The 26,755-nt window shown below is 46.9% G+C and overlaps 1 protein-coding gene across 1 annotated transcript in view; it reads right to left on the bottom strand.

Moving 5' to 3' along the window:
- Positions 1 to 26,755, bottom strand: part of LOC124794982 (neurexin-1-like) — a 2,052,691-nt gene that overhangs the window by 981,646 nt on the left and 1,044,290 nt on the right. The window contains exon 5 of the mRNA XM_047258725.1: positions 2,746 to 2,906. Coding sequence (XP_047114681.1) covers positions 2,746 to 2,906 — 161 coding nt within the window. The remainder of the gene's footprint in view (positions 1 to 2,745; positions 2,907 to 26,755) is intronic.

Below are 26,755 nucleotides of genomic sequence, written 5' to 3'. Positions count from 1 at the left end.
GTATCGGCAGTGTCAAAGGTTGTCCATAACGTGTTACTGTTGCTCTTCGCGCTGCCAACTGTCGTTTAGGACCGCAAAATGTGTGGGAATGAACTCTTCAGTGCGAGGACTGGTTGCAATGACGCCATTTAAACCACTTTGCGAGGAGTGTTTATGTCTATTCTAGGTGGCGGTGTGTCTTAAACACTTTCTCGACCTCCCTTCCAAAAACGTGATTTCAACGCTACGTGTCGCGATTCCGACCGCCACCGCAGAGCCGTCGAAGAAGGGGTGAAACGTCGGTGAGAGGGGATATGACGACCTTCCTATTGTGTGACTCGCCTCAATTGGCGGTGGGAATAATTGAGGCACTGTTTGGGGCCAACGTGATCTGATTTACCCTCACTAACCCTCACATGATCTTCTAACCTGTGGCCTGTTTTTCCGGGCGTGTTGACACGTTGCTGTTTGAAGTGTCACCGAGTCTGACGGACACGTCACACGGATCCACGCTTTTGCACGATTACAGAGGAAGTTTGTAGACTCCATTGAGAGAAATCTCAAACGTGTGCGTCGCAATGGGTGAGAATTAAGGGTTTTCGGAAAAGTGATACTTTTTTGCGTAGTGGAACACATTACGGCGTCCCTACCCGAGTGTTCAACTCGCCTGCCACGAGAAGATCGCAGTGGAGTTTCTGTGTGGTGGGAGGGCTGTATCTGTAACGCCTGGTGACGCCAGCTGACGAGGTGCTCGCACGGGCCGCAGCGGCTCCGTCGTCTGGCGAGGCGACAGCGGACAGTGGCGGCTCAGCCTCGTATCCGCTCCATACCGCACCCAGCGACGCCATGCGGCAGAGGAGGACGCGACATCGGGCGGTCCTTTGGGCCTCATTGCAGCGTTACTTTCGATCTTGGTTCCAGATACTGTATAAGAAAACTTGATACTTACGGCAGCGGTACTGATAGTGTAGCTTCTCTGTCACACCAAATTTGTCACACAGAAGTGGCACTGCACAGTGTTCTTAACGCCCGAAGAACCTCGCGATACGTAAAGCTCATGTTCAGGCGTTTCGAGAATGAAATTATTTATCAGAAGCTAAAAAAAAAAAATAACTGCTATGCATTGTTGTACCTTTTATCGAAATCACGAAAGGTCAACATCGTTTCAGGCAAGATCACTCTAAAGGAATCGTTATTTTATTTGCCTAACATGAAATCGAAATAGCTGAATAACTCCTGCTTCAGTTGAATAGTAGTTATACTAGCAGAAAATCTTGATAGTATAAAAAGCTTGAGACAATTTAAAATAAGTAACAGAGTAACTAGAAGGAGCCCTTGTGTGTTTTTTGCCAAATTACTCATAATACAAAGATTTTGGAGTATCTTCTTGCGACGTACACCGATGGGTCAAAACGATATAACAGCGTGTTGGTACAGTAAAGGAGCGCTTCTGCTTGCCTTAGGTTCTACAAGTCCTGAAGTATGTCGCACCACATGTCTACTCACAGGTCACTAAATTCCCGCAAATTACGGGACACTGGTTTGTGGGCACGCAGCTGCCATCCGATACGTGTTTCAATGCGTAGACATCAGGGGCATTTGCTGGATAAGACATCAATGTGAGACCAGTCTCATGCTCCTCGAACCCCACCAGCTGGCTTCTGGCCTTGTGTCGCGGAGAGTTACCCTGCTGGAAGATGTCGTCGCCATCAGAGAAGACTTGGACCACGAAAGGATGTAGATTGTCCGCAGTAATGTTCAGTGCTGTCGTGGTGTGATCGAGTACTACCGTAGGTCCCACAGAAGCCCAACTCAATGTAGCTGACAGCATAATTCTGCTCTCGTTGGCCTACACCTGTGGCGCGGTGCACGCTCCAAGCAAGCATTCGCCTGGATGACGGCGTGTAAGGGCCCAACGATCGACTGGTGTAACAGGAAATGCGATTCATTAGAAGGACGACGCGTTTCTATGGATCCACGGTGAAAACTCAGTGATGCTGTGGCCACTGCAGTCGTAACTGATGATGTCGGTGGGTCAACACGGGATCACGTAGAAGTTGTGTAATGTGGAGCTCAATGTTCGACAATAGCGTTTGAACGTTGTGCTCTGGATCACTTGTGCCTGCTTCAACGTTGTACTGCGTCGTCAGATCTGCCGCATATCGCTGCCTACCCCGAATTACTACGTTTTGCAATGAGATGTGGTCGTCCAATATCGTACGGCCTTCTCGCTATTTCGCTTTCCTTCGACCACTTTCCACAGGTGCTGGCGCCAGCAGTACGCCAACAGACGACAAACTTGCCAGTTTTAGAGATTCCCGTTTGCAGCCGCAGCGCCACAACAATGGTCGCGTTTACAAAACCGCTTATGTCAGCGGATTTCCGCATTTGCGGCCTGTATCTTCGCTTTAATAACTGCCTACTCGTCTCTCTTCTGCTTACATTTTTTGTTTACTGCGTCACGTGTCCGCAACACCACTACGAGGCAATCGACCTCTGGCTCATCAGAGTAAACTACACATCAGAAAAAATGGGAACTGTAGATCTGCCTCATACAAAATGGGAGAACCAATACTGACCTCCAAAAATGTTTGGCGCACCTTTAGGTAGGGAACCCAACTTACACCATCCGACCCAAACGATGTAATCGACTTGCCTGCGGTAAGGCGCGGAAAACGTTTTTTGGGGCCAGTCCTATTTCGGCCACGCTGTGTGGGCGGCAGAGCGGCGCCAGCGCGCCGGCGGCATGCCCGCGCTCCCACTCACCTCCTGCATCTTGCGGTGCACGGTCAGCTTGTGCCACTGGTTGTCGTCGAAGCGCACGCGGCGCGGCTTGATGGCCAGCTCGGTGCGGCCGTTGCCCAGGCTCATGGCCAGCACCACGCCGCCGTCCTTCAGCGCCACGTTCATGAAGTCGCCCTTGTCGCCTGCAACACCAAAGAAAGCCGCGTCGCAGAGTTCTAGGAGCGTGCAGAGGCTGCTCCACAAAAATCAGTCTGGGATATCTACATTAATAGGAACTTCAGAGGCAAGGAAGAAGCGATGCAGGAAATAAAAGACAGGTTCAGGTGTGGAATTTTTATAAAAAGAGGAAGAAAAGAAGATTGGGATTAACGTACCACTGTGGAATTAAAATTTACGCTGAACGGATATTACTGATAAGAATCGCTCGCGAAAGTAAAGAAGAATAGCAGTACGTCTCGAATGGCATGAAATCGACACTCTAATGAGCACGCGCTATAGACCGATAGCAACCCGAAGAAAGATGAAAGTGACGATGAGTAGCGCAAACGAAAGTACTGATAAAATAAACACTACAATGGTGACCACTGTGCAGACGAACTGAACGAATTCCACTAGGTGGGAAACGATACCACTCGTGAACAGCAAAGCAATAAGGACATGGAAAGCAACTCTCACAAGCAGAGACGGTATTCCTGGCCAAAAGAGGTCTATTGGCATCAAATGTGTCGCGCCGGCTCCTCTAGAACGATGGACCGCTAGATCGCGGCAGCAGAGCAGGGCATCTGGTGGTTCTCCACGCCAGGAGTTGGACCGGCACGAATACTGACAGTTGGAATTTGCGGGCAGAAATGAAAGTGGCCTGTTTGTTTACCTCTGCTGTGTGAAGGCGACAGTGAGCGGCTCTTGCAGAGCACAAAACTCAACCCGCTGGGACGGTTCCTGGGCTGGCTCTGCTGGCGGTGGGCGGGACTCTCGAAATTTGCCTGTGCCGAGCGTGGGAGATTTTGAGTGCCAGCATCAAACATTTTTGGTGAGACTCTTTCCGTGCCCTCTGCGCCTTGTTTGTTAAAGTCGTACTGCTGAGATTAATTCCTTCTTCCCGGAAGGTCCGCTGTGTTCGCTGTTTATGGTGGGGGTTTGCTCCGAAAGAGCTCAAGTTTAACTTAGTGGAAGCAACCTTGTTTCATTGCAGAAGTTAGTCGCAAATGTTTGTGAAATGTGTGAAAGTTCCGTGGTGTGTGTTACAGAGCTAACGGATTGACGTGTCTCAGAATTGCCTGTTCTAATCGGTCACATTTGGAGTGGCTTACCGTGCACCACACTGCTGGCTGAACTTTGTGTTGTTCTTGCTTTTAAATGCAGTGATGTCTAATTTAACCAGAGTGCCTTTTTCACTGTAATCATTTTAGTTAAGCATCTGGAAAACATTTTAATCCGATGAGTGTAATTTAATCGGAGTGCCTTTTACTGTAATCATTTTTGTTAATTATTTGTAAAAACACTTTGGTGGGTTTGTTAGTTGACCCGCCCTGCGATATTCTATGGTAAATTCTGCTAAAATAAGACTGTGATTTCACATTGTAGTTGTTCCGAGCAGCTTGGTAAACCAAGTTTCACATCTGAGATTCGGTTGATTACTGCTTGAAATAGCGGAATTTACGTCAGTAGGAGCTGCCCGATTCGTTACTTATGGCTATTGTCTTAGTGCAACGCATGTTACAAGTCAGCGAGTTTGAATTTCCTTCCATTTCAAAATAGCTCCTGCTGCATAATTAGTACAAGTAACTGTTTACCAATTAATTCTGGGGGCGCGTGTAAGCCTTATTGGTTTTCTCATTCCTGTAATCAGAGTGCTTCCTAGTTGGCAAGCGCTTCGTTGCTTTAGCACTACATTCGCTTATTAGGCACATTTTTGTTGTTTTTATTTACTTATTTTTGGCGCTTAAATGGTAATACAATGAACGACGTTGAAAGACGTGCACTTCATTCACAATTCAGTGCTCGCATTTCATATTTCTAATCCCAGCATTCTGGTACTCGGTAAAATAATAGTTCAGGCAATATTAATAATTTCTATGGGTTGCCTGATTTATTCGACGATTTTTACAGCTTGTCTCACACTGATCTGTGAGAGGAGCTTGGCGCTACAAATTTATTTATGGGCGAGGGCAGCAGTCTTCCTAGCAGCCATGATGGCTTCTCGTTTCCCATCCCATACCAACCTTGTAAGCGCTATTTATGCTCGATTTTAACGTCGCGAGGTCGCCTCCCTGTGAGATTCCAGCCCTATGATTGGCCAGTTCAGGTGCGCGCCTGTTTTTCGCCGGTAGGCGCCAACTGCCTTCCGCGGGTGGTCTAGTGGACAAAGGGGCAGTAGTTCAGTTCTAGTGTGACCGTGCCGGAGGCCGGAGGTGCTGCTTCCAGGAGATGCAGTTCGGTAAGCATGAGCGCCGACATGCCCTGTAGATTCGCGTAGTGCGGCCCAGAGGGAACCTTATAGGTCATTGTGAACAGTTTCGCGTCTTGCGGGTTTTATTCCTTTAGTACGGGAGGCTAACTAGCGATTCACGCAGAGTAGCATCTTTCTTAGTCTTTGGCTGATTCCCGGTGGTGGTCGTTGCACCCCCTTCCTTTAGAAAATTGGACCCCATCTGATAATACGGCGATCGTTACTAAAATTCCTTTTCTCCTGCTATTGTGGCTTGTTATAAACGTACGTTGGGGCAGGCTGCTGAACTCGAATCTTTCTTCCCCCACCCCCATTTGGTTATATTATTGTTAAATTTTCAACTGTTTAATAAATGAGTCCTTTTACATTCTCCCTTTCATTACGTGAAATCACCCCTAGTGTCACAGAATAATGCAGAACTATAACGGTTGCTATAAGGTCGTGCAGGTCTCACACCATTAACCATAGGATAAAGATTCAATATCGAACGCCTGGGACGACCATTGCACGCATGGCACCGATAACCGTAGTAATCATGTTCAACTACTCCCCGTTGATAAACTGGGAAGTGTTCACGGCTCAGTGTGAGTACGTGAGCACTAAATGCACCTGATGTGGTGGAAGTAGTGGCCTCTGTTTTACCTTGCTGCTTCGGACAAAAATATCAACAAATCACAGCCCCTACGGCTAGGAATAACGAGTCACCGCTTGTACCGTGCCTCACTTAGTAAAGCGGTGCACTGCTCAGGTGAGTTCATGGTGTGTGGTTCGCGCGTTACGCAGCCGGCCCCATCGACCAGCAGATCCGCCGTGGGTAGTTAACACAGGCGGTATCCGGACAGTTGCCACGCCGGACATTTGCCACGCCGGACATTTGCCACGGTTTTACCTGCTCCGAAAGGTTCGGTCCCTTGTCACCCCTCCCCCTCCTCCTCCTCCTCCTCCTCCTCCTCCTCCTCACCCGACCGCCCAGTTTGCTTTCGAAGTTCGTAACGAGACCATCAGTATGGAAGTTACTACAACGAGCAGGGGCAGGCCTCCTGCTCATTACAAAGGTTACGCGTATCTTAAACAGAGAGAATCTAAAGAAGGTGTTGTTACATGGATGTGCTTGCGCCGAAAAGCGGATCATTGCAAGGGAAAGCTGCTTTCGAGGAACGAAGTATTGAACGTGTTAGAACATCTCTGTGGATCACCTGACGATGAGGCTCTGAAACTGAGAAAGCAAGTGGAATGGGCGAAGAGAAGGTCTCGAGAAGAAACTACACAGTTATCGGAGACATACGCGGATGAAATGGGAAATCTACATAATGAAGTTTACGACTTTGTTACAGTGATGCCTAATTCAGAATCTATGAAGAGAACCATGTGTCGTCGATGGAGTCAAGAGTGGGACAATCAACAAGAGCCTAAGAACTCTTGTGAAATTGATATTCATGAAGATCTATTAAAAATGGGAGATGGCAGTAGCTTTCTTCTGGAAGACGATAGATTAGAGGAGAAAATAATGATTTTCAGGGGAAACAAAGGAAAAGAAAAGTTTGAAAACATGTTCACATTTTTTAATGAATGGAACATTTAAGAGCTGATGCAAGCAGTTTGCACAATACTACACCATACACGTAGACTTAGGAGGTCCGATTAAAGAAAAAAAACGTTCTTCCTACTGTATTTGCACTGCTCCCTGATAAGAAGAAAGACACATATGTTCGTCTGTTACGTCTGATAAAACAGGCAGTCCCTGAGTGGTGTCCTAAACAAGTAAAGATCGACTTTGAGGCAGCTGCGATATCAGCCATTCGTTAAGTTTTTCCCGAAATTGAAATAAATCGATTCTATTTCCATATGAAGAACAAGAAAAAGAATTCAAGTTCTCGGTCTAACTGAGGAGTACCGCCAGAACGAGGATTTAAGACTTCACGTCAGCATGTGTGCAGCGCTGGCATTTGTAAAACCGGAGGACGTACAACGAATGGATTGAGAGTCATGCAGAAGCTCCTGATAATGGAAGCTTCTCTCAATTTTTTGATTACTTTGTGGATAACTGGCTAGAGAATGAGGATATCGCAATAGAAATGTGGGACTGTTACGGAAAAAGGCACCGAACGACGAATACTGTTGAAGGGTGGCACAACAAAATAAATAGTATTATTGGAAACCCTCACCCTAGATTCAATTATTTGATGGAGTGCTTGAAAAAGGAAGCAGAGCTCACAAACTGCATGTACATGAAATTGGAAATGAATCTTGAAGGTATGATGAGGAACAAGAAGTACTTGAAGTTGGACGACAGGATAGAGAGAATCGTAAAGAATTATGAGGAGACTGGCAACATTAAGCCTTGCTTGAAAGCCATTGCCATATTCAGAAACTGGACTAAAATACGTTAAAAATAATGTATTAACTACTATGAAGACCACTGAGTCCTTGCAAATTACTGAGATAAAATTATTAAAACATTGAAGCAGCATTATCGGAGCTAATATTAAGTTGTAATTGTAAATAGAGTGTACATTAGTTCAACGTGTGTAGGCCGATTTTACACACGCCAGAATGGTAAATGGTCATTTATCATTTTGACGGTCCAAAGCCTGTGCAAAGTGTGATGCAAATCAGTCTTTAATGTAAAAATTAAAAATTGTTTCAAGCCTCACAAAAGTATCCCTATTGTTGTCACTTTAAGATAACTTTTTTCTACCTTCCCATATTATGGCCATACTATTAAATAACTGTGAGTTCTAAAATTATTTTTTGAAGCTTTAGAGTCGCAACTATCACCTAAAATATCATGGTTTGTTAAACTGATAGTATACGCTTTTGTAAAAGAAAATGGGAACTGAACCTTTGAATTGTACCTAAAATTGACATACCAAAACTAATCTGATCCTAAGGTTGCCAATTTTGGCACCTCAAATATTTTTTATTTAAGTTTAGCTGCAAACATTTATAGTAGATGTAAATTTACTTAAGTACATTTAGATATAGTCCTTTAAAAATTAAAATTTCTTACTAAATTGTTGATTATCTTTAAACAGGTCAGTAAAAGCGAGGAGCTTACTACTGAAAATTAATTGTTAATAAAGAACATCAGAAACAAATGTATTAGACCTACTTTTCTTACACATTACAAACTTTTTGAAAAGATATTTGATCATTTCCTCTGTAACTGACAGTGTAAAAAAAATGGTTCAAATGGCTCTGAGCACTATGGGACTTAACTTCTGAGGTCATCAGTCCCCTAGAACTTAGAACTACTTAAACCTAACTAACCTAAGGACATCACACACACCCATGACCGAGGCAGGATTCGAACCTGCGATCGAAGCGGTAGCGCGGTTCCAGACTGTAGCGCCTAGAACCGCTCGGCCACCCCGGCCGGCTTGACAGTGTAATTTCAGTTGCTTTGCAACACCAAGGATATCTACTTCTAAATTATGTTTGCAGCTGTTCTCATTTCGAATTCTGGAATATTTACTTCGTCTTCTTTAGTAACTCCACTTTAGTGGCACTGTCAACAGTAACATTACCGTTGCTGTCGCGCGGTAAACGTACTTACTGAGCCTTTCCGCTGGTTTACTTAACTTGGGACCAGAATCTCTTTGAATTTTCCGCCATATTTCTAGAGCGAGTTTTGTTGTGGAAACTATTAAATGCATCTCGCATTGAAATCCGCACCAAATTTCGAGCCTCAGTAAAACTTCACCAGTCTTGGATATTTTGCGTTCGTCTAAATTATACTTCCCTTTTGCGCTGCTCCTGCAGCAGCTTTCTGTCCTGTTTTGTGTACCATGGGGATCAGTTCCGTCTCTTGTCAATTTATTTGGTATGAATATTCCGAGTGCTGTTGATACCATTTCTTTGAACTTAAGCCACACATAGTCTTCATTTACATAGTTTGGGAGGATTGGAGACTATCTCTCAGAAAGACGTCAACCGAATTTTTAGCTGCTTTTATAAATAGATATATTTCGCGTTTAGTTTCGGTGAATTTCTTTGTTACGGAAGTGAGCCTCGCTACGACTGCGTGTTCACTAATCCCTGTGTCCGTCGTGATGCTCATGATTATTTGTGACTAAGAGGCCAAGTGTGTTTTCGTAACCATTTACAATTTGAATGGCCTCGTCAACTAAATGTTAAAAATAATTTTTAAAAAAAGCATTTAGAACAATTACGGAAGTTGTTTCCTATTTGCAGTAGGGTATGAAAACGTATTTTTGTCAATATATGGAAGCTAGATTGAAGTCACTGCCAAGGGTACCTATTTGTGATGAGACTCAAGTATTCTTTGAACTGTTCATCAACTGTTTCATCTGAGAAAGGGGGTCGGTAAAAGGAGCCAGTTATTAATTTATTTCGGTTGTCGAATATAGCCTCTGCCCATACTAAGTCACTGGAACTGTCTGCTTCAATGTCGATTGTGAGCTTGAACACACATTACATGATTTTTTCCTTACGTTGTCCTTCATCTACATCTACATCTACATCTATACTCCGCAAGCCACCCAACGGTGTGTGGCGGAGCGCACTTTACGTGCCACTGTCATTACCTCCCTTTCCTGTTCCAGTCGCGTGTGGTTCGCGGGAAGAACGACTGCCGGAAAGCCTCCGTGCGCGCTCGAATCTCTCTAATTTTACATTAGTGATCTCCTCGGGAGGTATAAGTAGGGGGAAGCAATATATTCGATACGTCATCCAGGACCGCACCCTCTCGAAACCTTGAAAGCAAGCTACACCGCGATGCAGAGCGCCTCTCCTCCAGAGTCTGCCACTTGAGTTTGCTAAACATCTCCGTAACGCTATCACGCTTACCAAATAACCCAGTGACGAAACGCGCCGCTCTTCTTTGGATCTTCTCTATCTCCTCTGTCAACCCGATCTGGTACGGATCCCACACTGATGAGCAATACTTAAGTATACGTCGAACGAGTGTTTTGTAAGCCACCTCCTTTGTTGATGGACTACATTTTCTAAGGACTCTCCCAATGAATCTCAACCTGGCACCCGCCTTACCAACAATTAATTTTATATGATCATTTCACTTCAAATCGTTCCGCACGCATACTCCCAGATATTTTACAGAAGTAACTGCTACCAGTGTTTGTTCCGCTATCATATAATCATACAATAAAGGATCCTTCTTTCTATGTATTCGCAATACATTACATTTGTCTATGTTAAGGGTCAGTTGCCACTCCCTGCACCAAGTGCCTATCCGCTGCAGATCTTCCTGCATTTCGCTACAATTTTCTAATGCTGCAACTTCTCTGTATACTACAGCATCATCCGCGAAAAGCCACATGGAACTTCCGACACTATCTACTAGGCCATTTACATATGTTGTGAAAAGCAATGGTCCCATAACACTCTCCTGTGGCACGCCAGAGGTTACTTTAACGTCTGTAGACGTCTCTCCATTGATAACAACATGCTGTGTTCTGTTTGCTAAAAACTCTTCAATCCAGCCACACAGCTGGTCTGATATTCCGTAGGCTCTTACTTTGTTAATCAGGTGACAGTGTGGAACTGTATCGAACGCCTTCCGGAAGTCAGGGAAAATGGCATCTACCTGGGAGCCTGTATCTAATATTTTCTGGGTCTTATGAACAAATAAAGCGAGTTGGGTCTCACACGATCGCTGTTTCCGAAATCCATGTTGACTTCTACAGAGTAGATTCTTGGTTTCCAGAAATGATATAATACGCGAGCAAAAAACATGTGCTAAAATTCTACAACAGATCGATGTCAGAGATATAGGTCTATATTTTTGCGCATCTGCTCGACGACCCTTCTTGAAGACTGGGACTATCTGTGCTCTTTTCCAATCATTTGGAACCTTCCGTTCCTCTAGAGACTTGCGGTACACGGCTGTTGGAAGGGGGGCAAGTTCTTTCGCGTACTCTGTGTAGAATCGAATTTGCATCCCGTCAGGTCCAGTGGACTTTCCTCTGTTAAGTGATTTCAGTTGCTTTTCTATTCCTTGGACACTTATTTCGATGTCAGCCATTTTTCCGTTGGTGCGAGGATTTAGAGAAGGAACTGCTGTGCGGTCTTCCTCTGTGAAACAGCTTTGAAAAAAGGTGTTTAGTATTTCAGCTTTACGCGTGTCATCCTCTGTTTCAATGCCATCGTCATCCCAGAGTGTCTGGATATGATGTTTCGATCGACTTACTTATTTAACGTAAGACCGGAACTTATTAGGATTTTCTGTCAAGTCGGTACATAGAATTTTACTTTCGAATTCACTGAACGCTTCACGCATAGCCCTCCTTACGCTAACTTTGACATCGTTTAGCTTCTGTTTGTCTGAGAGGTTTTGGCTGCGTTTAAACTTGCAGTGAAACTCTCTTTGCTTTCACAGTAGTTTCCTAACTTTGTTGTTGAACCACGGTGGGTTTTTCCCGTCCATCACAGTTTTACTCGGCACGTACCTGTCTGAAACGCATTTTACGATTGCCTTGAACTTTTCCATAAACACTCAACATTGTCAGTGTCGGAACAGAAATTTTCGTTTTGATCTGTTAGGTAATCTGAAATCTGCCTTCTATTACTCTTGCTAAACAGATAGACCTTCCTCCCTTTATTTATATTCCTATTTACTTCCATATTCAGGGATGCTGCAACGGCCTTGTGATCACTGATTCCCTGTTCTGCACTTACAGAGTCGAAAAGTTCGGGTCTGTTTGTTATCAGTAGGTCCAAGATGTTATCTCCACGAGTCGGTTCTCTGTTTAATTGCTCGAGGTAATTTTCGGATAGTGCACTCAGTATAATGTCACTTGATGCTCTGTCCCTACCACCCGTCCTAAACATCTGAGTGTCCCAGTCAATATCCGGTAAATTGAAATCTCCACCTAAGACTATAACAGGCCGAGGAAATTTATGTGAAATGTATTCCAGATTTGCTCTCAGTTGTTGTGTCACTAATGCTGCTGAGCCGGGAGGTCGGTAAAAGGAGCCAATTATTAACCTAGCTCGGTTGTTGAGTGTAACCTCCACCCGTAATAATTCACAGTAACTATCCACTTCTATTTCACTAAAGGATAAACTACTACTAACAGCGACAAACACGCCACCACCGGTTGCATGCAATCTATCCTTTCTAAACACCGTTTGTGCCTTTGTAAAAATTTAGGCAGAATTTATCTCTGGCTTCAGCCAGCTTTCCGTACCTATAACTATTTCAGCTTCGGTGCTTTCTATCAGCTCTTGAAATTCCGGTACTTTACCAACGCATGTTAGACAGTTTACAATTACAATACCGATTGCTGCTTGGTCCCCGCATGTCCTGACTTTTCCCCGCATCCTTTGAGGCTGTTGCCCTTTCTGTACTTGCCCGAGTCCATCTAACCTAAGAAAAACCCAGTTCTTGTTTCTGTTGTAGTGGAGGTAATTGCAATTACGGTTCTTCCCTGCAGAACCTAGGATGGTTTCTCTGTGACCCTGTAAATACCAGAGCTATACAATGTAGAACAACAACGTACGTTACATTACTTCATTTCCTAATTTCTAACATTTTAAAATTGTACGTCGACTTTAGATGACATGTCAATCATAGATGTTCTTATCTCTATTTACAGAACGTGTTTTCAGTTATGTTTTGAACATTGTCCCGCTACCCTTTATTAACTAATGTTTTTAGAGAGTAAATTAATATGGAGTATGTCGTTCTTCTATTCAAACATTCACATACCCATTTATTGTTTCCTTATTGTCTTTTGGGTATGCAGTTGCAGTAATTAAAGTAGGCACAAATGCAGTGATGAAAAAGAAACGATTACCGTACATTCGCATTCTCGTTACATAGTTCTTTTCTTGTTGCTCCCATGGCGATGGACTGTTTCTATCGCAATCAATAAGCGTGAAAGGAAGCTACCGTATAGACAGAGGGATCCATATTTATACTTGGCAGAACTAATTATATACTGACATAATCGTCGGTATTGCTTTCGTTTCCCAAAAGTTATAAATATTTCGATTTCTGAAAAGAAGCTCTGTATTTCTCCAAGATGAAGATGAAGGGCCCTTACGTATTGGTTGTATCGAGTAAGATGTGGAGACGGCGGTTTGGAAGCGGACAGAAGTAGTACGAGGGATCGCTACTCAAGCTACTTGGCGAAGGGGCGAGTGTGGCAAATGTCCGGCATTCAACACCGGCAGCCGCGTCCCTCCTGTCGTGGGGGCTGAACTGTGTCTGTCGGCTGGTTCTGGACTTGCGTCACGAACGGGCTCAACGCATTGCTCGTGTTTCTGCTTTTGTTACCAAATTTGCTGAAATCATTTAAAATATTACATTTAAAAGTTAATTGAAAAATTGTGTAAATGTTACGGTTTTGGTTGTTAATATGCACCTTGGCTTGTTCCAGGTACCTCTTAGTGTTTCACAAATTGCTTAGTTCCTTAATTGTTACAAACTCTTTTGCTGACGTTAATTTCTAATGTGAATTTTTTCATTAATATTCGACAAGTTTTTTAATTTCTGACTTGTTTTTTAAAAGCTGTTTTACCGACTTTATCGGGTTGTTGACTTTTATGTACATAAAAGCTTTGCTTGTTTTCAACACTGAACGCTGCTTTCTTGCCGTCTGGCCCAGCCCAATCGCTAAGCAACATATCAAGCTGCTTTAGAACGACTACACCCAGTTCATCAAACATTGGCCTTAATTTCAGTACCAAATTTCTAAGAATGTAGAAGGGACATTGAAACAAAGACAGATGGAAAAAATTAAGTAAACTCTTTATTATTTCAAAAGCAATTTTCGTAGTTGTTAATATGTTTATCTCGCTGTGAGACAAGGCAGTCAATGCTTGCGTGCCGTGTACGTTTCCATTCGTAGAAAATCTAAGGTCAGGAAAGTCTCTCTTCAGAACTCCAAAACTATGGAGAATGTGTAAGGGCTTCCCAGCAAAAATACTGTGGCTCAGTCGAAACTATTCTGTCATTATGTAAGCTCCATATACTCTTGATCACTGCTTACGGGATTTTTGAGCCCTGAAAAAACCATTCGTGGTCTTCGATTTGCTTCAGATGAAGAAAGAGGGTACAAACGAAGTTTTTTTTGTGGTTTCAGGGCGCACAACTTCAACGGTTATTAGCGCCCAAACTACGTTAGGAATGCACCGCGAGGCACAAGTTTAAAACAGCAACTAAAAGGGAAAACACGATAAAAGATCGACAGGCATAGGATTAAAAAAAAACAGCATAATCAAATGTCCTTAGACAGGTTGGTCAAGTTGATAAAACGAAGAACGCGAGCAGCTGCTCCTGGGTCAGCCGCTAAAATGGCATCGAGAGTACATGGCAGGCCAAGATCAAGACGCAGTGTAGTAAAATCCGGACAGGACGTTAAAATGTGGCGGACCGTCAGCAATTGCCCACATGGGCAGAACGGCGCCGGCGCAGCCGTCAGCAGATGGCGATGGCTGAACCGGCAGTGTCCAATTCGTAACCGGGCCAAAACTACCTCCTCCCGCCGAGAGGGGCGTGAGGAGGACGTCCAAGCCGCGGGAAGAGGTTTCAAGGCCCGAAGCTTGTTGTCCGTAAGTGCAGCCCAATCGGCATGCCACAGCGATAAAATGCGCCGACAAATGACCCTGCTGCAATCTGATGAAGGGACACAACAAGAATCTGTCCGAGGCTGGAGGACCGCAGCCTTGGCCGCGGCATCTGCAGCTTCGTTCCCAGGGATACCGACATGGCCAGGATCCCACATAAAGCTAACCGGAGAACCGACGTCCACCAGCTGCTGAAGAGAGCGTTGGATCCGGTGCACGAAAGGGTGAACCGGATACGGATCACTGAGGCTCTGGATGGCGCTCAGGGAATCGGAGCAGATGACATAAGGAGAATGTCGGTGGCGGCAGATATAAAGAACAGCCTGGTAGAGGGCAAAGAGCTCAGCTGTGAAGACCGAACAATGGCCATGGAGCCGGTATTTGAAACCTTGTGCCCCGACAATAAAAGAACACCCGACCCCGTCATTGGTCTTAGAGCCATCTGTATAAATGAAGGTCATATTAATGAACTTCCAACGAAGTTCGACAAAACGGGAGTGGTATACCGAACCGGGGGTAACCTCCTTTGGGAGCGAGCTGAGGTCAAGGTGAACGCGAACCTGAGCCTGGAGCCAAGGTGGCGTGTGGCTCTCGCCCACTCTAAGGGTTGCAGGGAGTGAAAAATCAAGGTGTTGAAGAAGGCGACGAAAGCCAACTCCAGGGGGTAGCAGGGCAGAGACATACAACCCGTATTGACGGTCGAGAGAGTCGTCAAAAAAGGAACGATAAGACGGGTGGTCGGGCATTGACAGTAGCCGACAGGCATACCGACAAAGCAGTATATCGCGCCGGTAGGGCGGTGGCAATTCACCGGCTTCAGCATGAAGACTCTCGACGGGACTAGTATAAAATGCTCCGATCGCAAGACGTAAACCCCGTTGTTGTATGGAGTTGAGGCGGCGTAAGATGGACGGCCGTGCAGAGGAGTATACGAAGCTCCCATAATCCAGCTTTGAGCGGACGATCGACCGACACAGGCGAAGTAGGACGGTTCGATCCGCTCACCACGACATACCACTGAGAACACGGAGGACATTTAGAGAACGGATACAACGGGCAGCCAAATAAGACACATGTGGAGACCAGCTAAGTTTCCTGTCAAATGTAAGACCTAAAAATTTTGCTGTCTCCACGAATGGGAGAGCAACGGGACCGAGTCGTAAGGACGGTGGGAGACACTCTCTGTAGCGCCAGAAGTTAACACAGACCGTCTTCTCGGCAGAAAAACGGAAGCCATTGGCGACACTCCAGGAGTAAAGATGGTCAAGAGAACGCTGAAGACAGCACTCCAGGAAACATGTACGCTGCGTGCTGCAATAGATGGTAAAATCGCCCACGAAAAGGGAGCCTGATACATTCGCTGGGAGGCAATCCATTATTGGATTGATCGCTATGGCGAAGAGAGCGACGCTCAAAACTGAGCCCTGTGGCACCCCATTCTCCTGGCGAAAGGTGTCCGACAGGACAGAACCCACACGTACCCTGAACTGTCGATCCATTAAAAAGGAACGAATAAAAAGAGGGAGGCGACCGCGAAGGCCCCATGTATGCATGGTGCGGAGAATGTCCGCCCTCCAACAGGTGTCGTAAGCCTTCTCCAAATCAAAGAACACAGCCGCGGTCGGGCGCTTCCGCAAGAAGTTATTCATAATGAAGGTCGACAAGGTAACCAGATGGTCAACAGCAGAGCGGCGCCTACGAAATCCACATTGTACATTGGTAAGTAGGCGTCGAGATTCGAGCAGCCAAACCAAACGAGAGTTAACCATTCGCTCCATCACCTTACAGATACAGCTGGTAAGCGAGATGGGTCGATAACTGGAAGGCAAGTGCTTGTCCTTCCCCGGCTTAGGAATCAGTACAACAATAGACTCGCGCCAGCATGCGGGAACATGTCCCTCAATCCAGATGCGATTATAAGTACGAAGAAGGAAACCTTTACCCGCAGGAGAAAGGTTCTTCAGCATCTGATTATGAATAGAATCAGGCCCTGGAGCGGAGGACCGTGACCGGGCAAGTGCATTTTCGAGTTCCCGCATGGTGAAAGGGGCATTATAACTTTCACGATTCGAGGAGCGGAAGTCAGGTGGCCTAGCCTCCTCTGCCTGTTTGCGGGGGAGGAAGGGAGGGTGGTAATGAGCGGAGCTCGAAACCTCGGCGAAAAAGCGGCCGAAGGCATTGGAGACATCCTCAGGGGCCACAAGGATGTCATTCGCGACCGTCAAGCCAGAAACTGGTGAGTGGACCTTAGTGCCAGATAGCCAGCGCAGGCTACCCCAGACAACAGAAGGAGTAAAACTGTTGAAGGTGCTTGTGAAAGCAGCCCAGCTGGCTTTCTTGCTTTCTTTAATAATACGACGGCACTGCGCACGTAATCGTTTGTAAGTGATACAATTCGCCACTGTAGGGTGGCGTTTAAAGGTGCGTAAAGCACGTCGACGAGCACGTAAAGCGTCTCTACATGCTGCGGTCCACCAGGGGACCGGTACACGACGTGGAGAAGAAGTAGTGTGAGGGATGGAATATTCAGCAGCAGTGGAAATGACTTCCGTGAGGTGTGCGACCTGACTATCGCAGCTTGTGAAGGTTTGATCCTGAAAGGTCGCCCTGGAAGAGAAGAGCCCCCAGTCTGCTTTGGAGATGAGCACGGAGAGGGGGTATGATGCAGGAGATGGATGACACACGGGAAGTGGTCGCTCGAATATGCATCAGAAAGGGCATACCACTCAAACCGACGGGCAAGTTGGGTAGTACATATAGAGAGGTCTAAATGGGAATAGGTGTGAGATGTGTCCGAAAGAAAAGTAGGGGCGCCAGTATTGAGGCAGACAAGATTGAGCTGGTTGGAAAGGTCTGCTAACAGGGAGACCCTCGGGCAGGATGCTGGAGAGCCCCAAAGTGGATGGTGGGCATTGAAGTCTCCAGTTAACAAAAATGGTGCAGGTAGCTGAGCAATAATTTGCATCATGTCTGCCCCGGTAACGGCAGACGACGATGGAGTGTAAACGGTACAAATAGAAAATGTAAAAGTGAGGAGAGTTATTCGGACGGCAACTGCCTGCAGGCCGGTGTGCAATGTGATGGGATCGTAGTAAATATCATCCCGGACCAGCAACATAACCCCTCCATGAGCCGGAATACCTACCACAGGGGGTGGGTCAAAACGCACAGAGGTGTAGTGTGCCAAGGCAATGTGATCGCATGGGCGTAGCTTCGTTTCCTGGAGGGCTACGACGAGCGGACGGTTGGAGCGGATGCTGCGAATATTCCAGTGAATAAGTGCCATCGTGAGAAGAAAAGGAAGATGAAAGAAGGGGTCACCTCGAAGGCCGCTGAGGGCCTGGCTTCGAGCGAGTACTGCCGCCGCTATCAGTAGGCGGACAGTCATCGTCCATTGGTTCTATAGGTTCATCGGCCATCTCGTTAAGATGGCCGGGAGGGGGAGCTTCCTCCGCCGGTGGACGGCCAGATGTTCGGCTACCAGCGGTGCGGCCAGGCGATACGGATGACGGCCTGGGGCGGCAACCGCTGGGTGGCGCAGGAGAAGAAATGCGCCGTGGCGGAGAAGGAGAACTGTGCTTCCTATGAGCCTTCTTAGAAGGTCTTTTAGTGGAAGTACTGGTCGACGGCTGGGAGTTCGAGGTACGTAGGAAGTCTGCACGGGACGGTTCCTTCTTGAGGGCCCGTGCATCTGACATCTGGATCTCCGTCTTGGCAGAAGCTGATGAAGGTGGTTGTGTTGGAGGGGTGACGGGAGGAAGAGGAGACGTCGACCGCGCGATCTTAGCACTGGCCGAACGGACGTCCGTGGTGCTGAAGGTCAGATCGCATGTCTGCGTCGCCACCTCCCTGGTAGTCCGAGGAGAGACGAGGACAGTACTGTATTTTCAAAAAATGGCTCTGAGCACTATGGGACTCAACATCTTAGGTCATAAGTCCCTTAGAACCTAGAACTACTTAAACCTAACTAACCTAAGGGCATCACACACACCTGCGACCGTAGGAGTCCCGCGGTTCCGGACTGCAGCGCCAGAACCGCACGGCCACCACGGCCGGCTTACTGTATTTTCCCGCTCGGAGCAGCGTGGGCTTCCTACTAGCAAATAGCTTGCGAGCAGCCGAGGTGGACACTTTCTCTTTGACCCGAATTTCTTGGATACAGCGTTCTTCCTTGTAGATGGGACAGTCGCGGGAGGACGCTGCATGGTCACCCTGACAGTTCACACAACGAGGAGACGGAGGTGGACAGTTACCCTCATGGGCATCCCTGCCACAAGTGACACATTTAGCCGCATTGGAACAAGACTGGCGAGTGTGATTAAAACGCTGACACCGGTAGCAGCGCGTAGGTGTCGGGACATAGGGGCGTAGCCCGCTTTGATACGCGACGGCAGCTGAACACTATCAAAGGTCAAGAAAAGTGTCCGGGTCGGTACAAGGTCATTGTTGACCTTTTTCATGACCCTGTGGACAGCCGTCGCGCCCTGCTCAGCGAGGAAAGACTCAATCTCCTCGTCAGTCAATCCGTGGAGTGATCGAGTATATACCACACCACGAGACGAATTCAAAGTTCGGTGAGCCTCCACCCGGACAGGGAACGTGTACAGGAGTGTGGCTCGAAGCAGTTTTTGTGCCTGAAAGGCGCTCTCAGTTTCTAGTAACAAGGTACCATTACGCAACCTGGTACACGACTTGACAGATCCGGCTATGGCATCTACGCCCTTCTGGATAACGAAAGGGTTGACAGAGGAAAAATCCTTGCCGTCATCAGATCGAGAAACTACGAGGAACTGTGGGGCAGGCGGTAGTACTTTTGTCACTGGTGGCTGGTCAAGTTTCCGTTTATGGGCAGAAGTCGAGAGAGAAGAAGAAGAGAAATCCATTGCGGAGGAATCCCCCATGATTGCCAACATCTCCGATGGCGCGCTCCTTCCTTGTGGGGACCCTCTCAGAGGGCACTCCCGCCTTAGGTGAATGTTTACACCTCAGGTCACACCTCCCGAGAAACAGACGGAATGACCAATCGGCACGGTCAGAAGGTATCAGCTCAGGCAATCACCCCTCCCTGGGCCTGGCCTTTACCAGGGGGTACGTGCGTGCCTTACTTGTCTACCCAGGGCGGGGAATTACGCGTTACCCCGTCACCGGTTACGCGTGCGAACGCGTGGGTCGGCCTTCAGGCGCGCACAGGGAGGATGGAGGAAGAGGAAAAAGAAGAGAGAGAGGGAGAGAGAGGACAGACTGTCTCAAACGCCGAGGCGGAGACCAGAGAAGGCAAGGAGAAGAAGGCAATGAGAAGGCAAGGAGAAGAAGACAAGGGAAAGAGTAAGGAAGACAGTGAGATGGAGAAGAGCAAAGAAAGGAAGCAACCAAAGGAAGGAAGAAACGAGAAGAAGTGAATAACCAAAATGACCGCAAATAGAGGTCGTGGAACCGTCCGTCTCCGGACGCAGGCGCTACCGACCCCCTCGAGGGGGACAAACGAGGTGAGAGGCTACAAGCCTCTTGTGCACTGCCTCCTTCTATTTTCCTCAATTTTTTAAAAATTTCGTGTCATTTTTATTATTGTGTGTCAGTGGGGTCGGTTCGAGGAAGGTCATCGCTGTAAATAAGCTGGTAATGACGACGGTATTTCAGTTTGTCCTTCTTCTGTGGGTGAGGTGGGGCTGGAAGAGGGCCGCCTGCGTTGAGTGCGGCAGGAAGACGTGACGTCTGGCCGGGCCAGCTTTCTGCGAACACGAGGCTGAGAGTACTTACTGCCTGTGGTGTGTGGTGTGTGGCGGCCGACGTGACGCGGGTCTCGACCGCTGCACCGGGCGTGAAGCGACGGAGGGCGCGCGACTTTCTGGAGCCAGCCTAGAAATTTCTGTTGATATCTTCCGTACGGGCTTCGCGTGTCCGACACCTGGTATTATTATTGTTTCCGGTGGTTCTCGAAATGTTAAGTGTGAAGCCGAGTGACGCCCGTCACTGCGGCGCCTAGCGGCCGGGCGACATTCTGTTCGTATTTGGCGGCGGTTTCAACGGCTGCTCTCGAGCGTCCCGTGAAATGAGTGGATAACTCAAGAAGACGTGATGAGACGTGACAGAGACCTGGCGAAAACTGGCGGCGACAGTCACGACTGGTGGAACAAAAAAGGTTGCTACGGTGCTCGGCTGTATTTCGCCGAATGCGCTGGACACAGATGACTGGTGAGCACTGCCCCGCGGCCTCCTACGACTGGAAACATTGGAGGACGGCGGGTCGCGAACTACCAGCCTCGCGGTGTCGGTGCGATGTGCACGAGGTGCGCAGGAGTCTGCTCCGGACTGCCAGGAAACGGCTGTAGCGATAGTATCTGCTCCTGGAGATAATACAGCGCTCACTTCGGAGTGAGACTGTCTCCGGGATGTGGACAGGAGTTTAGATTCTTTCCGGAGTTTATCTCATCGGGTTTCATCTGTGGTCACCGATCATCAGAGAGCCCAGCAGTAGAGAGATGTGTGGCTTCACCATCCAACTGCTGTTTGCTGTGTACACACTGCCTGAGACCCCGGTGCTGAAGTATTTGCAGCCCTTGTGCAACAGGTACCTGTGATTCTTCTCTGGCGCTCGCGGCACCCTGTACTCTCGTCTCGGGGCTGCAGTACCCACAGTTTTGAATGTGGATTTTTCAGAATTCTTATTTCCGATAGACATTCTGCCGCACAACCTCCGTTTGTCATTATCTATGTTGATTCAACCAGTCATAATTTTCATATGTCGGACGCTGCTGTTATGCGTTTATCGGTTTCCTTGTAAGAGGTATTCGCCGTTACTAACGATCATTTTATATAGGGATGATGCAGGTATAGTATAATTTCCGAACCTTGATCGGATGTGAACAGTGGGCACAATACATCGCCAGAAAGCTGCATTGTACTCGTTTCACACAGAGACAATGTTTTAAGGAAGTAGTTTTTTTCGTTTTACGGTTCAATAACATGGTTTATCGTAGACTAACTGCGAAGTAGAATGTACGTCCTGCGCTTGAAATATATTTCTTACATTGGAATATTAACATTGCTACATTCCATACGACTGATAGGTTGGAAACGCAAGTGATCTAACATTATAGCCAGTTTTAAATGCAGTACGTTGTAGCCTTAGGAGAGCGTGTGTTTATGGTCTCTCTTACCTGTACCTTCCAGGTACCGATCCTAGACTCTAGAACAGTACTTTAGAGTTGATGATTTGATTGATTTAGGTAAAAATGCGTCCAACTCCATCCGTCTGGAGCTCCATCGCGCATAAAAATCATTCGTTTCATGTTCTTCTTAACCGTCTGCTATTACATCGCGACATTTTAAAATCTGTTACAATACACCGATAAGGAGTGCTAAGCTCCTTGACATGGCCACATCTCGAGAAATCTCGTGCACTTGGATGGGTGAGGAACGGATAGCTGTATTCATTCACGAGATGTGGAGTGTAGCGGTGTACTTCTGATCGGTTGCAGATTAATTCGGTAACGGCGCTGCAAGGGTGGTTGGTCAATGACAGTGTGATGAGGGTCTTTCACTCTCTAATTTTACCCGAAGACAACGATAATGCTCTGTGACTCTCATACTCCGAGAGATAGATCGTAAATTAAGCACTACGCTCGACGTGTTAGAAATATGTAGAGCGCTGTCTGGTATACTTTGATGATTTATGTTTTCGAGAATTAACAGTGAATGGACGTACTGTGCAGTCATCTATCTGCATTCACAATGATGCTCACATAATAGAGACCGGGCGGTTTAGCTATGACACTAAAATTGGGGAAACATACTGTCACATCATTGTCTTGTGGCGAAATTACTATAAAATTGCTAAAATTGTTCACGCTATCACTGTGGTGCTTATTACTTCAGTACATCGGCGGTGTCTTTTCCATCCCATACGTGCATTGGCGCGCTTTGGTTATCACATAATGATTGACTGACAGCGCATGTATGAGTTGGCGAATGAGTTTGTGGATGGGTGACACCTTCTGGGGTTGCTAGCACCTAAAAAGTGATGGCGTACATTAGTGCAATATGAGGAATCACTCGTAAGGGAACAAAGAGCCGGCCGCAGTAGCCGAGCGGCTAGGGGCACTTCAGTCTGGAACCGCGCGACCGCTACGGGCGCAGGTTCAAATCCTGCCTCGGGCATGGATGTCTGTAATGTCCCTAGATTAGTTAGGTTTAAGTACCTAGTTCTGAGTTCTAGGGTACTGATGACCTCAGATGTTACTCCCATAGTGCTCAGAGCGATTTTTTAACGAAGAGCCATGATCTATTCCGTCAGTGTGACAGATGAGTTTAAATGCAGAGGACGACAAACACTTTCGGAAATCAGTTTGGAAACTCTCTACAACGCAGCCAAACTCTTCTAGTTTCCTTATGTTGTGACTGTCTTTCATTTAAAATCGTCCAGTGTTTGGCATGTTGTGGTAGCCGCTGTAACAACATGATTTACACTGTGTTGATGTCTAGTTTTCTGTGAGAGGCCGTGGATCAAAGGTCTTAATGTCAGTTTAGAACCTTACACAGGTCCCGAAGGTGTGACCGATAAAGAAAATGGTTGGCAGTGTACAAAACCTTGTTAGAAAACCATGTTTCAGACAACGACACTGGGTCACAGGGAGCGTCTCCTGCGACTTACAGTATAATGTGTGGGATACGATTATTCTCCTAGATTATAGGTGATGAAACTTAGAAGTGGCCTCTGCAGTTAATCAATAAGTGCATATTTAACAGGACAGTCCCACACAGGCAGCAGCAGCAGCAGCAGCAGCAGCAGTTCGAGGTGTGAATTCAGTGAGGGACGAGGCGTTCCGTTAGGAATGCTGTTCTGGGGAGCATCGCACAACTCTCTCTCTGTGCCGGATCCGTATCGCAGTTATGCCTCATTGCGCCTGCAATGGCGTCTAGATGAGTTCTATATCGGATGAAGTTAGTGGAGCTTTTCTAGTTCGTAATTTTTCTCTGTTGGAGGGTACAGAAAAATGATAATAGCAATTTGAGCTGACAGATGTGAATGGATGTGGATGTGCTTCGGACAGTATCTGTATCTGGTTTGGAAATGCACCACAGTGCATGCATTTCCACCAAATGGACAAAACGCGGTCCTGTTGCACTAACTCAGGTCGTTCTGTTTCTACATGAGCCGCAGAAGGTTGTGGATATGGCTTTCTCCGACTTCTGCTCAGTTCCGACTTACTTAAATTGGAGCGATCACGTGCTCAGTTACAAGATGCGTAGGAGCTGAGTAAAACTAAGTTGCAATTTTACTGTAGCAGACAGGTTCGAGAAAGGTGTCTTGTTACGAGATATGAGAGTGCCAGAAATATGATTCACTTGTGGCTGTGATCCAAAGCAGGTACCTGCTTGGACATAAAAACTTGATTCCAAATAATGGACATAATTTCAAACAGCTAGCGTAACACTAGACATCTGAAAAGCTAGTGTACATGCTCTTACGACCTCAATCAGCACACCACCTACTACTACTGTTTGTGATCTTCTCAATCAGACATCGCCTACACCTCAGTGGATATACAGCAGAACCTCTGACACGGCATCGTGTCAGAATACGTTACATGTACTATAGAAATATCTAGTTGGGTGGTGTGAGTGAGCCGCAAAATCCGCTTACATATAACGTTCCTTAGCCGAATCACTTTCAAAATTTACCGATTTTATCACGAGGTTGCGTCGTGGGCTATGCGTAACCGGAGTGCTGGTCTGATAATACACATTTCTATGACATCGTCTCCATATTTGTCCGGAAAAACCACCCCATTCAGAGGTAATGTCGTACCTCGATTTATAAAGCCAGTATATCTTCTAACATGGATACTTAAGTGCAACTGTACAACCAAGACCGCTTGCGACAGTAACATACAGTAGTTGTTGCGATCGGGTTTTTTAACATCTAGCCAATTACGGCTCTCTTTTTAAGACACAGTGGTATCACTCACAAGAAAAACTTGTAAGACATGTCCACTCATTGCTAATTTTCTCGCAGTATTACTTTTTATCGTGGGTAATCAGTTATTGACAAAATATTACACTTCGTAGTAGGGGGTATGTGATAGGTTCGGCTTGAAATCAGGCTTATAAAGTATGTGTTCGTGTTGCAACATATGCAAACGAAATGACTAGTCCGTTCATAAGGAAGGTATGGATTTGACGTCTATTACTCTGATATCAAAGGGAAGAGTATGTCAAGTCGTTAGAATGGTAGTGATATTTCTATTTCCAGAACCATAGGCATCAACAGGGTGTATTTCCGATCATTCGCTCATTGTCGAATCTCGTTCACACAGAGACTGCCAACATAACATTTAGTTGTAAGTACAGGGATGAAATATGTACGTGACTGATTTCTTAGGATCGTTAATTCTACCTTTGCGTGCTCGACCCACTGCGCTGGTGACCTGTGGGGGTGTAATTCACGTTTCCCTTTAACGGTAGGAACTGTCAGAATAGAAAGGCCTGTTGGAGTGTAGGAATGTAGATGAATTAAGGTGTTGTCCTCTAGACTACCGAATAGTTAATATGTGTTGGATACCTTTCGTGGTCACGTGGAGATTTGAGAATGAATATGGAGGTGCATTTGCGCTGGACCATTATTCCCTCCCATGTAAATTGTTCGGCTGACTGCTTCTGAACATTTTGTGCCTTTATTTAATTGAGAGAAGATCGATTGTGGGGTGTGAATCTAGCATGTGGAAGACATGTTTGCCGGTTCTCTAGACATGAGAAACATCTCAGTTGATCTTGTAAATTAGAGGGATGATTTCGATCTGTTACATCACTGAGAGCAGTATTCGAAGGTAGAAACATTATTTTTCATCTGTTTGTTTCTAGTTACACAGCGGTTAGAGCATGTTCCACCTAGCTAAAGCTTCGCGTTTGTATAGAAATACACTCCTGGAAATTGAAATAAGAACACCGTGAATTCATTGTCCCAGGAAGGGGAAACTTTATTGACACATTCCTGGGGTCAGATACATCACATGATCACACTGACAGAACCACAGGCACATAGACACAGGCAACAGAGCATGCACAATGTCGGCACTAGTACAGTGTATATCCACCTTTCGCAGCAATGCAGGCTGCTATTCTCCCATGGAGATGATCGTAGAGATGCTGGATGTAGTCCTGTGGAACGGCTTGCCATGCCATTTCCACCTGGCGCCTCAGCTGCACCAGCGTTCGTGCTGGACGTGCAGACCGCGTGAGACGACGCTTCATCCAGTCCCAAACATGCTCAATGGGGGACAGATCCGGAGATCTTGCTGGCCAGGGTAGTTGACTTACACCTTCTAGAGCACGTTGGGTGGCACGGGATACATGCGGACGTGCATTGTCCTGTTGGAACAGCAAGTTCCCTTGCCGGTCTAGGAATGGTAGAACGATGGGTTCGATGACGGTTTGGATGTACCGTGCACTATTCAGTGTCCCCTCGACGATCACCAGTTGTTTACGGCCAGTGTAGGAGATCGCTCCCCACACCATGATGCCGGGTGTTGGCCCTGTGTGCCTCGGTCGTATGCAGTCCTGATTGTGGCGCTCACCTGCACGGCGCCAAACACGCATACGACCATCATTGGCACCAAGGCAGAAGAGACTCTCATCGCTGAAGACGACGCGTCTCCATTCGTCCCTCCATTCACGCCTGTCGCGACACCACTGGAGGCGGGCTGCACGATGTTGGGGCGTGAGCGGAAGACGGCCTAACGGTGTGCGGGACCGTAGCCCAGCTTCATGGAGGCGATTGCGAATGGTCCTCGCCGATACCCCAGGAGCAACAGTGTCCCTAATTTGCTGGGAAGTGGCGGTGCGGTCCCCTACGGCACTGCGTAGGATCCTACGGTCTTGGCGTGCATCCGTGCGTCGCTGCGGTCCGGTACAGGTCGACGGGCACGTGCACCTTCCGCCGACCACTGGCGACAACATCGATGTACTGTGGAGACCTCAGGCCCCACGTGTTGAGCAATTCGGCGGTACGTCCACCCGGCCTCCCGCATGCCC

Source organism: Schistocerca piceifrons, chromosome 4 (genome assembly GCF_021461385.2).
Source record: "Schistocerca piceifrons isolate TAMUIC-IGC-003096 chromosome 4, iqSchPice1.1, whole genome shotgun sequence".
Classification (NCBI taxonomy): domain Eukaryota; kingdom Metazoa; phylum Arthropoda; class Insecta; order Orthoptera; family Acrididae; genus Schistocerca; species Schistocerca piceifrons.
Note: the sequence above shows the minus strand (reverse complement) of the source record. Positions and strands in the feature narration are given on the sequence as shown.